Here is an 18,255-nt window from a genome sequence, read left to right as displayed (position 1 = left end):
CTCAGTCAGAGAGCTGTTGAGGGACTGGTTAGGAAGAACACTTCTACAGCCAGAGAGGTGAGAGGTCACACATGGTTTAGATGGTAAATATTTTTGTCCCCTTAGTGGTTCATCACGTAAGCAAAAGGGAATATGTTCCATCATCTATGTTTATTTACGTTAGTGCAAATTGTATTGGTGTAATTTCTCACCCCTTTTGGCTGTATGAAAGTTTATTTCCCCTCAGGCACACACATTTGTTCTTTGATATTATGAAGGTAATTTGTGTCAAATGTACTTTTCCCCACTCATTCACCCCATCTCTTTACATTGCTTATTTATATTCAGTGGCCTGACTGCATCCAGACTATGTCAAAGGCCCATCCTGGTAGATCTGAACCGAATGCAGCTTGGAGTGATCAGATGACAGAAGTCACATTTAGGTGCCAGGTGTAACTGAGGCCATAGATGCTCCACATCCATTACTTTGAATGTTTTATATAATATGACTAAATGTGTTTCTTTCTGTGTTGCAGGGGCAGTCAAGAAATGGAACGGCAAGACCACAGAACATGACATAAGCAGAGCTGTGGGAGACCACCTCAAGCCCCTGGTAGAGCCGGGGGTGGTGTTTACAACTCCACCAGCAGAGCTGGGGGAGACCACCTCAAGCCCCTGGTAGAGCCGGGGGTGGTATTTACCACTCCACCAGCAGAGCTGTGGGAGACCACCTCAAGCCCCCGGCCGGGGGTGGTGTTTAACACTCCACCACGCCTTCAGCAGGCTGGAAAAGTGGGATTGATACTGTTTTTCATACTAAGATGGACCAAGAGTCTGTTGATAGGTCAGTCATTGGGTTCATTTGTTGAAATCAAATCAAGTTTTATTTATACAGTATATTTCAGACATGGATGCAACATAATGGCTTCACAGGAGAAAACAATGAAAATAAACAAAAATATTTGGTACACAACAAACAGAAGATTAACAACTGAAAGACCAATGAGCATTCTAAGGAAATGCCAATGACTAAAATATTAATTGGATGCAATATCCATCCCAAAATATAAAGGGTTCTGTCCACTGAAAGTTGACTAGTAACAACAACTGGGACATAAAAGACACCCACCATAAGACCCACTAAATCTACCCAAGAAGAGGGAAACAAAAGAAAAACCCACACCAAACTTAAAGACAGGAAGACCCAGTCCCCAATTCTCTAGTACAACATGGTGTAACACAGCTCTTTTTGTGTCAGTACTGTTTATGTGATTTAACAAAAAGTGACTCTTTCAATTCAGAGCCTGGATTTTTCCCAAAGCTAATATCATATCATAAAATATCGCTGAAATCAATTGAATTCGGGTTCTACATTGTGAAACTCCTTAAAATACCCATACTAAAATGTTAAAACATTCTACATTGTGACATTAATTCATTGATATCACAAAATAACTCCTTCATGTATATATTTTCTGATGTTTGATCAGAGATCTTTTATCAGAGTATCTCTTGTCACACTGATCATTGCTATAAGGTTTCTCTCCTGTGTGTGTTCTCTGGTGTGATGTCAGCTGGTCAGATCGACCAAAACTCTTCCCACATTGACCACAGCTATAAGGTTTCTCTCCTGTGTGTATTCTCTGGTGTAGAGTCAGAGAGCCAGATGTAGTAAAACTCTTCCCACATTGACCACAGCTATAAGAATTCTCTCCTGTGTGAGTTCTCTGGTGCACTGTCAGATTGCTAGATTGACCAAAACTCTTCCCACATTGATCACAGCTATAAGGTTTCTCTCCTGTGTGTGTTCTCTGGTGTCGAATCAGATGGTTTGATGCAGTAAAACTCATTCCACATTGACCACAGCTATAAGGTTTCTCTCCTGTGTGTGTTCTCTGGTGTACTGTCAGATGGCTTGATGTAGTAAAACTCTTGCCACATTGATCACAGCTATAAGGTATCTCTCCTGTGTGTACTCGCTGGTGTATTTTAAGTTCTGATGAAGATTTGCAACCTTTCCCACAGTCAGAGCAGCAATGAGATTTCTTCCCTGTGGGTCTCTGCTGGTGTTTCTGGAGGAGTTCTGATGTGGAGAGACTCTTCTCTGCCTTGTCAGCATCATGAGGTTGTTGAGGCTTCCCAGAGGATCCACGGTAGTCCCGTCTCTCTCCTATGTGAACAACAAAGTCAGACAGATGATTTAAGGCCCACAACAGCGGTAATCCAATTTGTAAGTCGCTCTGGATAAGAGCGTCTGCTAAATTACTTAAATGTAAATGTAAAAGGTGATGCCAACAGCATAGCCATGATGTTGTACAACAATTGATGTCTGTAATGAATGTTAAAATTATTTGACAATTGTCTTAAAAGGAGCAAGAATAGTCATATTTGGTCTTGTTTTCACATTAGTAGTAAACATCTAAGATTGTAGAATATAAATAAGTTATTCATGTTGTTGAAACTGTAAGCGGTGTGCCAGACGACTTTTGGTCTCCAATGCCCCTTTCTGTGTTTAATAAAATTGCGGCACGAAGGAGATGCACATGCAATTTGGTTGCAGAAACTCCTCCCTGCTAATGAGGAAACCGATAGTTATGGATGTAGTATATCTGGTAATGAGGAAACCACTAGTTATGGATGTAGTATATCTGCTAATGAGAAAACCACTAGTTATGGATGTAGTATATCTGGTAATGAGGAAACCACTAGTTATGGATGTAGTATATCTGGTAATGAGGAAACCACTAGTTATGGATGTAGTATATCTGGTAATGAGGAAACCACTAGTTATGGATGTAGTATATCTGGTAATGAGGAAACCACTAGTTATGGATGTAGTATATCTGCTAATGAGGAAACCACTAGTTATGGATGTAGTATATCTGGTAATGAGGAAACCACTAGTTATGGATGTAGTATATCTGGTAATGAGGAAACCACTAGTTATGGATGTAGTATATCTGGTAATGAGGAAACCACTAGTTATGGATGTAGTATATCTGGTAATTAGGAAACCACTAGTTATGGATGTAGTGTATCTGGTAATGAGGAAACCACTAGTTATGGATGTAGTATATCTGGTAATGAGGAAACCACTAGTTATGGATGTAGTATATCTGCCAGGAGCAAGAATGACGAGCAAAGATTTTAGTTTTTCACAATGTATTCTGAATGTGAAAGGGGGAAAACTCAGGGGAGTAACCTCCATTTCCAGGTTGCTTATGAGTACATTTCACACTACTTTGGATTATAATTGTAAGGCTCGTTTGAATGTCCTGCTTAATATAATGTTTGTGTCATCATCGCAAATCAACCGCTTTCTATTTAAAAAACACTTCAACCAGTAAAATGCTCTTTGTCTTTTCCATCAACCTGACAATGAGGGTTTGTACACTGTTTGCCAAATTGGCCCATAACTTCACCTAACAACAAATATACCTGTAATGAACGAAGAAGTAGACCTACTGTAGGACCCATAACATTACCTAACAATAACATAGACCTACTGTAGGACCCATAACAATAACAGACCTACTGTAGGACCCATAACTTCACCTAACAACAACATAACAATACTGTAGGACCCATAACTTCACCTAACATAGACCTACTGTAGGACCCATAACATCACCAAACAACAAATAAAGGAAAATAGCTCTGTGTGTTGTACAATAGCCTATCCATCAAGGAACAGTTCTCTACACATTATGAGCAAAGTATCTCTGTGTGCAAACAGACTAACGAGACTCTACAGTAAATCAAGCAAACAATAACATTATAAACAATTTGTTAGGGATGTTGGATCCAACGTGGAGCACGGCATAACTGTCTTTACCAGAGTAATGAATGAAGAAGCACTTTGGTTGTTGTTGCATGTCGTGATGTTTGTCATTTGACTGTCATTCAGAAAATGATTTCCTAGATCAGCTGATGATAGTTGAACATGTGACTAACTAAACAGCTACAGTATTAAGATTTATGTGTAATTATTGAAGAATCACATTAATGACAGTATCCATTTAGGTGTTGTCAATAAAGTTAAGATTATTTTTTTATTTTATTTCTTATTTCACCTTTATTTAACCAGGTAGGCCAGTTGAGAACAAGTTCTCATTTACAACTGCGACTTGGCCAAGATAAAGCAAAGCAGTGGGACAAAAACAACACAGATTTACACGTGGGATAAACAAACGTACAGTCAATAACACAATAGAAAAATCTATATACAGTGTGTGCAAATGGAGTTAGGAGGTAAGGCAATAAATAGGCCATAGTAGCAAAGTAACTACAATTTAGCAAATTAACACTGGAGTGATAGATGTGCAGATGATGTGCAAGTAGAAATACTGGTGTGCAATAGAGCAAAAAAGTAAATAAAAACATGGGGATGAGGTAGGCAGTTGGATGGGCTATTTACAGATGGGCTGTGTACAGCTGCAGCGATCGGTAAGCTGCTCAGATAGCTGATGCTTAAAGTTCGTGAGGGAGATATAAGTCTCCAACTTCAGCGATTTTTGCAATTCGTTCCAGTCATTGGCAGCAGAGAACTGGAAGGAAAGGTGGCCAAAGGAGGTGTTGCTATGCTGATCAGCGAGCTGAGATAATGGGGGACTTTACCTAGCAAAGACTTATAGATGACCTGGAGCCAGTGGGTTTGGCAATGAATATGTAGCGAGGGATAGCTGACAAGAGCATACAGTTCACAGTGGTGGGTGGTATATGGGGCATTGGTGACAAAACGGATGGCACTGTGAAGGACTGCATCCAGTTTGCTGAGTAGAGCGTTGGAGGCTATTTTGTAAATGACATCGCCGAAGTCAAGGATCGGTAGGATAGTCCGTTTTACGAGGGTATGTTTGGCAGCGTGAGTGAAGGAGGCTTTGTTTGCGAAATAGGAAGCCGGTTCTAGATTTAATTTTGGATTGGAGAAGCTAAATATTAGTCTGGAAGGAGAGATTATAGTTGTCCACATATTCTAAGTCAGAACCGTCCAGAGTAGTGATGCTAGTCGGGCTGGTGTGGGCAGCGATCGGTTGTTGATTGATCGGTTGTTCTTACCGGCTGTTGAGTCGGACGCCTTGGCCAGGTCGATGAAGACGGCTGCACAGTACTCTCTTGTATCGATGGTGGATATGATATCGTTTAGTACCTTGAGCGTGGCTGATGTGACCAGCTCGGAAACCGGGATAGTCAGAACATCAACATGTGAGCGCCTGGGGACACACAGGGCCTGGGGTAACCTCTACATCACCCGAGGAACAGAGGAGTAGGATGATGGTACGGCTAAAGGCTATCAGAACTGGTCGTCTAGTGCGTTGTGAACAGAGAATAAAGGGAGCAGATTTCTGGGCGTGGTAGGATAGATTCAAGGCATAATGTACAGACAGGGGTATGGTAGGGTGTGAGAACAGTGGAGGTAAACCTAGGCATTGAGTGATGAAAAGAGAGGTTGCATCTCTGGAGGCACCAGTTATGATAGGTGAGATCACAGCATGTGTGGGAGGTGGGACAAAAGAGTTCTCTGAGGCATGACTCGGGGCTCCACAGTAAAATAAAACAATGATAACTAACCTAAACAACAGTATTCAAGGCATAGTTACATTAGAGAGAGACATAAAATGAGACATAAAGCAATCACAGGTGTTGATTGTGAGAGCTAGCTAAGACAACAACGGGTAAGACAACAGTTAATCAGCTAAGACAACAGCAACAGGTAAAATGGCGATGAATGGGCAGAGAGGGTCAGTTAACTACACACAGGGCCGAGTTCGAGGTTGGGGCTGACAGAAACAAAATAAACAAAATGGAGACCCGTGATTAATGAACAGTCCAGCAGGCATCAGCTATGTAGCCAAGTGATTATAGGGTCCAGTGAACAGCAATATATGAACCAGGGAAGCCGTTAGGTAGTCATTACTACGCTAGCCGGGAGATGCGCCTGGCTCGAGGCTAACTGGTGCTAGCTTCCGGACAAGGGCGTTAGCCACTGTAGCCAATCCGGTGCAAAGGTCCAGAACTTACGGCAGGAATCTGGTGATGTAGTGGCTTCTAGTCGTCTTAGTGAAGAGTCTGGGAGGCATCAGCTGTGTAGCCGAGTGATCATAGGGTCCACTGAGCAGGGCCTGGCTCAAGGCTAGCTTCGGGTCTGGGCCACTCGTTGGCAGCTAGCTAGCTGCGATTATCCGGTGTAATGGTCCAGAGCATACGGCAGGAATACGGTGATGTAGTGGAGAAAAACAGTCCGATATGCTCAGGGTTGATATCGCGCTGTGTAGACTGGCAGGTATTATCCAGGCTAAAAGCGGCTGGTGTCTGAGTTAAAAAGGTAAAGGCTGCTAGCAGTGGCTAACAATGACTAAATAACTAGTAGCTAATTAGCTGGTTAGCTTCTGATGGCTAGCTACTGATGGAGGTTCTAGCTATAAGGTCTAAAAAAAAAAATAGCAGATTCGTATCATAATGGGTGAGGCGGGTTGCCGGAAGGTATGTTTAATTTAAAAAAGATTTAAATATATTGCAATATATACAAAAAAAGCAAAAAAAACAAACCATTTACAACAAACACGTCTTAATGCTACGCCATCTTGGATTACAAGATGACTCAGTTAAAAACCATTGGATTTAGCAAACTCTGAAATGATTTAGTATTTCTGTGCCCATGAAAACTGTTTTCCCAGCATAACATAAGGAGCCACTAAATTATATATAGTTCGAGTGCATTTCAGAATACAAAAAAACTGTCCGACAGCAAGATCCCTTATTTAAGTTGAAGTTCATCATATGACAAGCGTAACGCTATGACTATAACTACTGTTCCCTGAAGGAGGGAAACTAGGTACAACATACTATTAAATCCACATGTTATGACTATAACTACTGTTCCCTGAAGGAGGGAAACTAGGTACAACATACTATTAAATCCACAGGTTATGACTATAACTACTGTTCCCTGAAGGAGGGAAACTAGGTACAGCATACTATTAAATCCACATGTTATGACTATAACTACTGTTCCCTGGAGGAGGGAAACTAGGTACAACATACTATTAAATCCACATGTTATGACTATAACTACTGTTCCCTGAAGGAGGGAAACTAGGTACAACATACTATTAAATCCACAGGTTATGACTATAACTACTGTTCCCTGAAGGAGGGAAACTAGGTACAACATACTATCATATCCACATGTTATGACTATAACTACTGTTCCCTGAAGGAGGGAAACTAGGTACAACATACTATTAAATCCACATGTTATGACTATAACTACTGTTCCCTGAAGGAGGGAAACTAGGTACAACATACTATCAAATCCATGCCTCGCTGGAAGCACCACCGTCCACAGGTGATGAGAGTGAGGCTTGGATTTATTCCTTAACCTCTAGCGAGCACCTACCCCGGATTCGGGAGCACCCCCCACCCCCCCCACACTGATTAGCATCGCTAGCATAGCGTCACAATTAAATAGTAGCATCTAAATATCATTAAATCACAAGTCCAAGACACCTAATGAAAGATACAGATCTTGTGAATAAAGCCACCATTTCAGATTTTTAAAATGTTTTACAGGGAAGACACAATATGTAAATCTATTAGCTAAACACGTTAGCAAAAGACACAATTTTTTTACTCCAACAGTTTTTTCCTGCGTCAGTAGCTATCACTAATTCGACTAAAAAATATATATATATAGCCACTAACCAAGAAACAACTTCATAAGATGACAGTCTGATAACATATTTATGGTATAGCATAGTTTTTTTGGAAAAATGTGCATTTTTCAGGTATAAATCACAGTTCTACATTGCAGCTGCAATCTGAAATAGTGCCGACGCAGCCAGAACAATTACAGAGACCAACGTCATATAACTAATTACTTATCTTAAAACGTTTCAGAAAAATACACAGCGTACAGATATTGAAAGCCCAACATCTGGTGAATCCAAACAATATTTCAGATTTATTAAATGTTTTATAGCGAAAACAAAATGTAGCGCTAAATTAGCATAGCCACGCCAGCCAGAACCAGCTGGGCGCCCACGACCAGTTCACATGCACGACAGATATATGAAATAACATCGTAAATTGGGCCTTACTATTGCTGATCTTTCATCAGAATGTTGATCAAGGTGTCCTTAGTCCTGATGAGTCGTTCAATCCATTCATAATGGCAACTTTCCCTCTTCATTTAGCATAGGTACTGGTCGACTGGCACGGATCTGTCCAAAATAAAAAAAGTCACAGAACGGAACACGGCAAAACTCCCGAAAAAAATTCAAATAATCTGATTAAACTATATTGAAAAAACATACATTAAGATGATATGGTCACATGTATCAAACAAACTTCGAGACGGAGATAGTTTTCATCCGTAACGGCAGCAAAACAGTAGACAATCGCACCTCCAAATCGCGCGATTCAGAGAACCGGAAGTTGTCGGTCATGCCAAAGAAATAGGTCTTATTTCACGTCAGTACAAGATAAACAAAAAATTTCTCCTCTGACGTCCTCTTGACACTCAGAGGAAGACGAATGAAGTGTGTTTCGGGTCATAGGTGGCGTGACCATATATAGGCAGAGCGTTGAAGCGAGTATACACATCTTGCATTCTTCTTCTTGGTCAGGGAAAGTGCTGTCAAATGACTTCTGTTTCACTCAGAGACAAAATTGAAACGGTTTTAGAAACTATAGATTGTTTTCTATCCAATGGTATTAATTATATGCATATAGTAAGAGCAATAATTGAATAAGAGGCAGTTTAATCTGTAGAGCAAATTATGCTAATGCAAAAACAGCACCCCAAGGATTCTCAAGAAGTTAAAATGTAATGCCGCTCTTCACCAACCCAGGAAAGGGCGGGAACAAACAGGTGTTGTACCTCGATTCCCTCCTTAAGGGAAGAGTAATTATAATCAAAGTTACACTCCCTTTCAGTCAGTCAACTTCCGTACAACATACTATGGAGAAATAGATTAATTCCCTATGCCGACCCAAACGAATACTCAATGAAACGAGCCATGGCAGATCACCCAGACCTTACCCCGCAAGATGCATCAGTTTTGTCAATTTATTAATTGTCTTTTGTTTGAAACACTCCTGTCAATGTTGAGTAAGGATGCACACCTAATTGCCCATATAGAAGTAGGGCTAGTCTACCTGGCCTGCCCACAAATGTAGGCCTATAAATGTGCCCATTTGGGGATGTCTAATAGTATTTCTCATTGTCTTAACGCTGCACCACTAATGAGTTGTGGAGCTTCTCAAAGTAATTCTTCTTCACATCCAAACAGCAAGTAAACAAAGTCTAATCAAAATCAATTGCAAGTGACAATAGTTCCTCAAAGTATTTTCATAAAATATTTCCAGCTCTCGCCCTTTCGATAACCACTCAGGAGAAAAGGGAAAAATGTAATGCTCTGATCCAGTGGAAATGTCATAAAATACCTGATTACTGTCCAGAACTCACTGGAGCAGGAAACTGGGGGACTAGAATATTTTATACAATGTTGCAAGCTTGCTCCCTGAGTTTCCTGACCCAGTTGATAGTTGATACAATGTTTCAAGTTTGTTGTAGACAGGCCATGTGCAGCCAGTGTGATTTGTAGGATATTTATTTTTATCAGGATATTTTCTACCTGCAGAATGCCATGTTTTTATTTTTTGGCCTTATGTAGGCTATCTTTACATAGTTGGCAATGGCAATAAAAGTTACTTTTAGATTTGTATAATTTTCATTTAGATTTTGATAGAATGTAGATTGATCACAGACAATCATTTTGAGATACTATTATAATTCAAATGAAACTGTTCCATGAAAATGTGCATTTGAAAATCATTACTGGCACACAGATTGGTAAAAATGGTCAGATACATTGGCACTCCAACTGGAAAAGGTTGCCGACTGCTGGTGTAGTCTATTACTGAAAATTTCAGGAGCAGAACGGCAGAATTTACGAAGTCCAGCAGCAGAGGGGGGCTCCCTCTGGTCGGGTTGTGTTGACGACCGGCTCCCTCTGGTCGGGTTGTGTTGACGACCGGCTCCCTCTGGTCGGGTTGTGTTGACGACCGGCTCCCTCTGGTCGGGTTGTGTTGACGACCGGCTCCCTCTGGTCGGGTTGTGTTGACGACCGGCTCCCTCTGGTCGGGTTGTGTTGACGACCGGCTCCCTCTGGTCGGGTTGTGTTGACGACCGGCTCCCTCTGGTCGGGTTGTGTTGACGACCGGCTCCCTCTGGTCGGGTTGTGTTGACGACCGGCTCCCTCTGGTCGGGTTGTGTTGACGACCGGCTCCCTCTGGTCGGGTTGTGTTGACGACCGGCTCCCTCTGGTCGGGTTGTGTTGACGACCGGCTCCCTCTGGTCGGGTTGTGTTGACGACCGGCTCCCTCTGGTCGGGTTGTGTTGACGACCGGCTCCCTCTGGTCGGGTTGTGTTGACGACCGGCTCCCTCTGGTCGGGTTGTGTTGACGACCGGCTCCCTCTGGTCGGGTTGTGTTGACGACCGGCTCCCTCTGGTCGGGTTGTGTTGACGACCGGCTCCCTCTGGTCGGGTTGTGTTGACGACCGGCTCCCTCTGGTCGGGTTGTGTTGACGACCGGCTCCCTCTGGTCGGGTTGTGTTGACGACCGGCTCCCTCTGGTCGGGTTGTGTTGACGACCGGCTCCCTCTGGTCGGGTTGTGTTGACGACCGGCTCCCTCTGGTCGGGTTATGTTGACGACCGGCTCCCTCTAGTTATGACTTCGAGTCATTTGTGTGTCTTAATTATTTGATCCAACAGAATGCTTAAAGCACCAGACAAATTCAGTACGTATATTTGATTTTATAAAAACACATGGGGCGATTGGTAGAAAGAACAGATGACTCTTGGTTGACCAAGATGTATTTTAGTTGGGGACAGCACTAGAACATGATTTTGGGGCTCCTGAGTGGCGCAGCGGACACTGCATCTCAGTGCTTGAGGCGCCACTACAGACACCCTGGATCAAATCCAGACTGTATCACAACCGGCCGTGATTGGGAGTCCCATAGGGCGGCGCACAATTGGCCCAGCGTCGTCCGTGGTAGGCAGTCATTGTAAATAAGAATTTGTTCTTAACTGACTTAACTGAAATAAAGGTTACACTTAAATAAATTTAAAAAACAGTGTTTCATGATAAACCATTTTTTACAAATCCGTCAAGGCACCAACTTTGTGAAGGGTTTAAAACAAAGGTTTCAAACCAATTCATGAATGTAATTGAATCTAGGTATGTCTTGCCTTTAATGTAAAGGCATGAAAAAAAATTGGCTGAATATTATACAACGACTTATCAACAGCTCTAATAATTTGCCTCCACAGGAAATCTACACTGGCAATTCTAGAATATACTATATATCCTAGAAACCTGGTTAAACTATCAATATGACATCATGGATGAATACTAGAATATACTATATATCCTAGAAACCTGGTTACACTATCATTATGACATCATGGATGAATTCTAGAATATACTATATATCCTAGATACCTGGTTAAACTATCATTATGACATCATGGAGGAATTCTAGAATATACTATATAGCCTAGAAACCTGGTTAAACTATCATTATGACATCATGGATGAATTCTAGAATATACTATATATCCTAGAAACCTGGTTAAACTATCATTATGACATCATGGATGAATTCTAGAATATAATATATAGCCTAGAAACCTGGTTAAACTATCATTATGACATCATGCATGGCCAGTCCTTGTATTCATAGTGTAGTGAATTCAGGGGGTTGCCCTGAGCTGGACTCAAACCTGGGTCCAGTGACTGTCAAGCCAACATCTTATAACTGTTACGCCAAGATGTCTGAACTTCTTGACGAGGTCGCTAGGTTTTGGGTTACGGTTGCTACAATAGCTTTCTCCATGAATTTGAGAGTGGTTACATTTCTCCAGCCCCATCCCTCAGCTGTTTACCAAACCAAGTCTCTTGGCAGCCATTTTGTTGCTGTTTAAATACTAGGTTGTCCCTTTAAAAAAGCCACACATCAATCAACCAATCTGCAGTTGAAACAATAACAAAGCTCTCATTCCACCACTGTTTTGGTAATAAGATGATGATGGGCCTGGAGACATTTAACTACTCTCAAATTCATAGACAGACCTATGGATGCAAGGACTGACCAACCATGATATCAACATTATAGTTTTAACCATGTTGAGGCTATACAGTGTTGATTTACATTGTTTCTAAACATTGGAGTAAAAAAAACGTATTTCCCCTTTAACACCAAACATCAGTTCAACAACTGCAGAGTTTGTACCCCTGTATTTAAGACAGTACTTACCAGTGGTAATCACGGCCCGGTTTCTCAAAACCATCTTATGGCTAAGTTCATCTTTAGAACCACTGCATGCCTTAAATTGCGTTTGGGAAATCGGGCCCAGATATCCAGTTTCTTCCTCTTCTTCTTCCGATGAGACCGTAATCTCCCCCTCCTCCGCTTTCACTTCAAAAACGGAATCCTCCTCATCTTTTACTGTAACACCCTCCTCCTCTTTCACTCTGAACGCCTCTTCTTTCACTGTAACGTCTTCCTCTTCTTTCACTGAAACGTCTTCCTCTTCTTTCACTGAAACGTCTTCCTCTTCTTTCACTGAAACGTCTTTCTCTTCTTCTTTCAGGGTAACAACCTCACCCGCTACTTGTTTTTGTATTGTAACAGTCTCCTCTTCCTCCTCCTCTTCTTCCGATTTGACCGTATTCTCCCCCTCCTCCGCTTTCACTTCAAAAACTGAAACCTCCTCATCTTTTACTGTAACACCCTCCTCCTCTTTCACTCTGAACGCCTCTTCTTTCACTGTAACGTCTTTCTCTTCTTCTTTCAGGGTAACAGCCTCACCCTCTACTTGTTTTTGTATTGTAACATCCTTCTCTTCCTCCTCCTCTTTGATGAGAGCTTCTTTCTCCGTCCAACAGACCGTCTCTTCTTCAGCAGGAAGAGAGTAATTTAGTGAACTCATGGTCGGAGATATTAGCTAGCTAGGCTAATGCTAACTTAACCAGCCCGCTAGCTGAATAATAACAACACCGTAAATATGAAATTAAATAGGATAACTAACTAACTAGACGACAGACAAGGGTTTAAAATACAGTGGCTAATATACACTAAAGCGTCTAAAGAGCTTTATGGGTTCGGCTATTTTGGCTAGCAAGCTACCGAGGTGGCTGAATAACTGTTGCTGCTGCTGAAAGAAGCGTCCCGTCCACTAGATTATACGTCACACTAACAGCATTGCGTTCCGTCCACTAGATTATACGTCACACTAAACGCATTGCCTTAAAATCGCACACCGCCATCTGCTGACTGGAGTGGGTAATGCTCAGTCTGAACCTCTGACTGCGATGGAGATGTGCGACTTTAAGACAATGACGCTAGTGTGACGTAAAATATATATTATAATGTTCAGACAAAAATTTAGTGTAGGAAGCATGAGTTTTTACTCACCAGTGTAACAATACAGTGTGGTTAAAGACTTAGTAACTTAGTTGTGTTCACGATCTGGTTCCCTATACGCACAACCAGTTTTGTTTTTGAATTATCACATATGTATTCATTTTTTATTTTTATTTATTTATTTCACCTTTATTTAACCAGGTAGGCAAATTGAGAACACGTTCTCATTTACAATTGCGACCTGGCCAAGATAAAGCAAAGCAGTTCGACACATACAACAACACATAGTTACACATGGAGTAAAACAAACATACAGTCAATAATACAGTGAAAATAAGTTTATATACAATATGAGCAAGTGAGGTGAGAGAAGGGAGGTGAAGGCAAACAAGATATATATATAAATAAATAAATAAATATATATAAAAAGGCCATGGTGGCGAAGTAAATACAATATAGCAAGTAAAAAAAATAACACTGGAATGGTTGGTTTGTTATTTGTTATTTCGGGATTCTGGGTAATCCACAGCAGATTTATGGAGAATTGCTGTGGGTGAGTTCAAAATTGAATAGTCCCGGGATAGAAATATATAAAGTTGACATTACATCATAAAATCCACCTTTTAAATCATACATTAGCAATTTATGTTTTAGTAACTACTGTTGTTGGTTTGGCGTCAAATAAGCCTCTCTTTATATGTTATTTGCCAAATCTCAGTTTTCCATGTGGGTTTTATGCTAAGGTTCCCTCTTTCAAATTGGTAAATGCATCTTCTTTAGGAGTGCTATTTTTACCCTGGCGACTACTGATCGTTCATTCAGACTGTGTGTCTCATCAATGCAGGTCATTTATGACAAATGTATAAAGTATATGTTTTATAAACTCATGAACTTCAGACAGTTTATTAGCCCGGTTTTGTTAGTTTAGGTGTATTATACTTCCTCGCCTGTAGAGGGGGACATTGAGTCATTTTTCAGGTTAATTTGATATATTTTTATACTAAAATGGATTACAGTTTATTCTGATGTAGTGAATATGAGACACATGGAAACAATTGATTCATTTATAATAGTAAATTAGGAATTAGTAGGACTGGTTAAATCCACTATACGATCACAATAACTTTGATAGACATTTCAATTGTTTTTTGTTAGTATATTATAGGGCAGATTTATGTAGAATTGCTGTGGGAGTGCTATTTATATCCCGTCACTACTGATCATTCATCCATACTGTGTGTGTCCCATCATTGCAGCTTTGGAAATAAATGAACTATCCATCCATTGCTCCTTCCTGTGTTGACTCACTGACTTGAGAGACCAGGAAGGTCACACTAGCTCGATAGGTTGATATCTAGCTCAAGCGTCACCTCATGCTTTTCATTAACTGTGTGGTTGTGTTATCTAGTGGGAACCCGTTAGCACGGTGGGCTCTGGTGCCTTCTTGCCGTGGGCTCAAAACGACAGAGGAAATCAACCTGCTTGCTTCTTTTTGTATTGTCAACTTTTCGATATGGATGTTATGTTTGATACCGGAGGTACGAGGCCTTGAAAGCATTAAACTTCAAAGCAGTGTGCCGATGCCTGTATCACTTTATCAGCAGCACGTGATCAATGACGTCTGAAGATTCGTTTCATCGAACAACCACCTGATTGGTTTGGTTCGACACTGCAGGCGACTGCCAACTGACTGCTCTACAAATCACCTTACATCATAAATAACTACTCATTACCATTGAAGCAGTGAGTCACTTTATCAGCATTGATCAATGACTTCTGAAGGTTAATTTTCTCCCATCATTCTGTTTGTCTCTGATCTTTTGATCTGCAAACACGTTTAGGTTTTGTTAGTTTGGTTCTAAATGGTCTCGGTGCTGTTTGGCTACGCTGGTTAGGCTAATAGCTAGTTGGCTAAATAGCTAACGTTAGCTGGTTGGCTACGCTGGTTAGGCTAATAGCTAGTTGGCTAAATAGCTAACGTTAGCTGGTTGGCTACGCTGGTTAGGCTAATAGCTAGTTGGCTAAATAGCTAACGTTAGCTGGTTGGCTACGCTGGTTAGGCTAGTAGCTAGTTGGCTAAATAGCTAACGTTAGCTGGTTGGATACGCTGGTTAGGCTAACAGCTAGTTGGCTAAATAGCTAACGTTAGCTGGTTGGATACGCTGGTTAGGCTAACAGCTAGTTGGCTAAATAGCTAACGTTAGCTGGTTGGCTACGCTGGTTAGGCTAATAGCTAGTTGGCTAAATAGCTAACGTTAGCTGGTTGGCTACGCTGGTTAGGCTAATAGCTAGTTGGCTAAATAGCTAACGTTAGCTGGTTGGCTACGCTGGTTAGGCTAATAGCTAGTTGGCTAAATAGCTAACGTTAGCTGGTTGGCTATGCTGGTTAGGCTAATAGCTAGTTGGCTAAATAGCTAACGTTAGCTGGTTGGCTACGCTGGTTAGGCTAATAGCTAGTTGGCTAAATAGCTCATGTTAGCTGGTTGGCTACGCTGGTTAGGCTAATAGCTAGTTGGCTAAATAGCTAACGTTAGCTGGTTAGGCTAATAGCTAGTTGGCTAAATAGCTCATGTTAGCTGGTTGGCTACGCTGGTTAGGCTAATAGCTAGTTGGCTAAATAGCTAACGTTAGCTGGCCGGCTAAGATTACTGTATATCAAATCAAATCAAATCAAATCAAATTTATTAGTCACATACACATGGTTAGCAGATGTTAATGCGAGTGTAGCGAAATGCTTGTGCTTCTAGTTCCGACAATGCAGTAATAACAACAAGTAATCTAACCTAACAATTCCGCAACTACTACCTTATACACGCAAGTGTAAAGGGATAAAGAATATGTACATAAAGATATATGAATGAGTGATGGTACAGACGGCATAGGCAAGATGCAGTAGATGGTATAGAGTACGGTATATACCTATGAGATGAGTACTGTAGGGTATGTAAACATAAAGTGGCATAGTTTAAAGTGGCTAGTGGTACATGTATTACATAAAGATGGCAAGATGCAGTAGATGATATAGAGTACAGTATATACATATACATAAGAGATGTGTAATGTAGGGTATGTAAACATTATATTAGGTGGCATTGTTTAAAGTGGCTGGTGGTACATTTTTACATAATTTCCATCAATTCCCATTTTTAAGGTGGCTGGAGCTGAGTCAGTTTGTTGGCAGCGGCCGCTAAATGTTAGTGGTGGCTGTTTAACAGTCTGATGGCCTTGAGATAGAAGCTGTTTTTCAGTCTCTCGGTCCCTGCTTGGATGGGTCCCTGCTTGTATATAGCTAACGTTAGCTGGCCGGCTAAGATAACTGCATATAGCTAACGTTAGCTGGCTGGCTAAGATAACTGCATATAGCTCATGTTAGCTGGCCGGCTAAGATAACTGCATATAGCTAATGTTAGCTAGCCGGCTAAGATAACTGCATATAGCTAACTTTAGCTGGCCGGCTAAGATAATTGCATATAGCTAATGTTAGCTGGCCGGCTAAGATAACTGCATATAGCTAACTTTAGCTGGCCGGCTAAGATAATTGCATATAGCTAATGTTAGCTGGCCGGCTAAGATAACTGCATATAGCTCATGTTAGCTGGCCGGCTAAGATAACTGCATATAGTTAACGTTAGCTGGCTGGCTAAGATAACTGCATTTAGCTAATGTTAGCTGGCTGGCTAAGATAACATTCTTTGATATTTGGTTAGATGGCGTTTTGTATTTCCAAAACGTTGGTTTACTTTAAATCACTCAAGTCATGAGTGCAAACGATTGGCTTAATTTGAAGTTCTACATTTTGTTAGGATTTATGTTTATGCACTGAAGCCTGTTAGCATATTGTTTGAAGATGAATATTGTTTTGTTACACACACACACACACACAAACAATACAGATGTGTGTAAGGACTGACCAACACAGGCCATAAAAGCTGTGGTCAGTCTGGAGAGGGGAGGGGTGCATCACTCTAGGCCAACCAGGGGGGTTGAGAGACTGTTCAGTACCATATTAGGAATTGTTTGAGTGAAGAATCAAGGGGAGACACAAGACGGAGCTACTCTACCCAGCAACCAGATGTGGACAAAGAAAAGCGCCAAGGGGCTTGGACAAGTTCAGGTGCCCCCAAAAGCGGAGCAAGAGTATTAACCATGCTAAGCCTCTACTATGATAGGCCAACGGGAAGAGTTGGAACTAAAACTGTCATAGTATAAAAACTACTATTTGAGTACATTCCACAGTTCTCTGATCTACTCTGCGTGGTGATGCAGTGAACCCGTATATACGAGAATTGCATTTACCGTTTATCGTTTGAGTTTAATTAAAATACTTAAAATATATTCGGTGACTCTGAATCACATTTTGTGCTGATGCCAGAAATCTCTTTACATTTGAAGTTATTTCTGTTGTAGTTTACATCATAGGGAATAGGCTGGTCCTCCATTTTACTTTACACCTGACTTTGGCATTCTTCTAAATTCTGATTGGTTTAATGTAATAACTCCAAAAATAGAACAGTGAGGTGTAACTTTGCATTGGGAAAAATATTTTATTTTATCTTTTTATAAACAATACAAAACATACAAACGACAACATCATACAAACATTAACTACATCACACCTGCCCAGAACCTCTAGAACACACCTCCATCTCCATTAACTACATCACACCTGCCCAGACCCACTAGAACACACCTCCATCTCCATTAACTACATCACACCTGCCCAGACCCACTAGAACACACCTCCATCTCCATTAACTACATCACACCTGCCCAGACCCACTAGAACACACCTCCATCTCCATTAACTACACCACACCTGCCCAGACCCACTAGAACAGCC

The 18,255-nt window shown here is 41.2% G+C and overlaps 1 protein-coding gene across 1 annotated transcript; it reads right to left on the bottom strand.

The window, feature by feature from the left end:
* Window positions 1–880: 880 nt before the first annotated feature.
* LOC129847209 (zinc finger protein 568-like) lies at window positions 881–13,222 on the bottom strand. The gene is made up of 2 exons (XM_055915029.1): window positions 12,306–13,222; window positions 881–2,149 (listed from the first exon to the last, which is right to left on the bottom strand). Exons 1-2 carry the CDS (start codon window positions 12,979–12,981, stop codon window positions 1,440–1,442), a joined length of 1,386 nt encoding a protein of 461 aa, XP_055771004.1. The 5' UTR covers window positions 12,982–13,222; the 3' UTR covers window positions 881–1,439.
* Between the last annotated feature and the right edge of the window lie 5,033 nt (window positions 13,223–18,255).

The sequence above is a fragment of the Salvelinus fontinalis genome, unplaced genomic scaffold (genome assembly GCF_029448725.1).
Source record: "Salvelinus fontinalis isolate EN_2023a unplaced genomic scaffold, ASM2944872v1 scaffold_0761, whole genome shotgun sequence".
Classification (NCBI taxonomy): Eukaryota; Metazoa; Chordata; class Actinopteri; order Salmoniformes; family Salmonidae; genus Salvelinus; species Salvelinus fontinalis.
The sequence above is the reverse complement of the archived record's forward strand: the minus strand, read 5'-3'. Positions and strand labels throughout refer to the sequence as shown.

Excerpts from the sequence above, each read along its gene's own strand:
- LOC129847209 (XM_055915029.1), bottom strand. The coding sequence starts at position 12,981 with ATGAGTTCACTAAATTACTCTCTTCCTGCTGAAGAAGAGACGGTCTGT. Across the intron at positions 2,150-12,305 it reads CCGGGCCGTGATTACCACTG|GAGAGAGACGGGACTACCGT; the intron begins GTAAGTACTGTC and ends TTGTTCACATAG.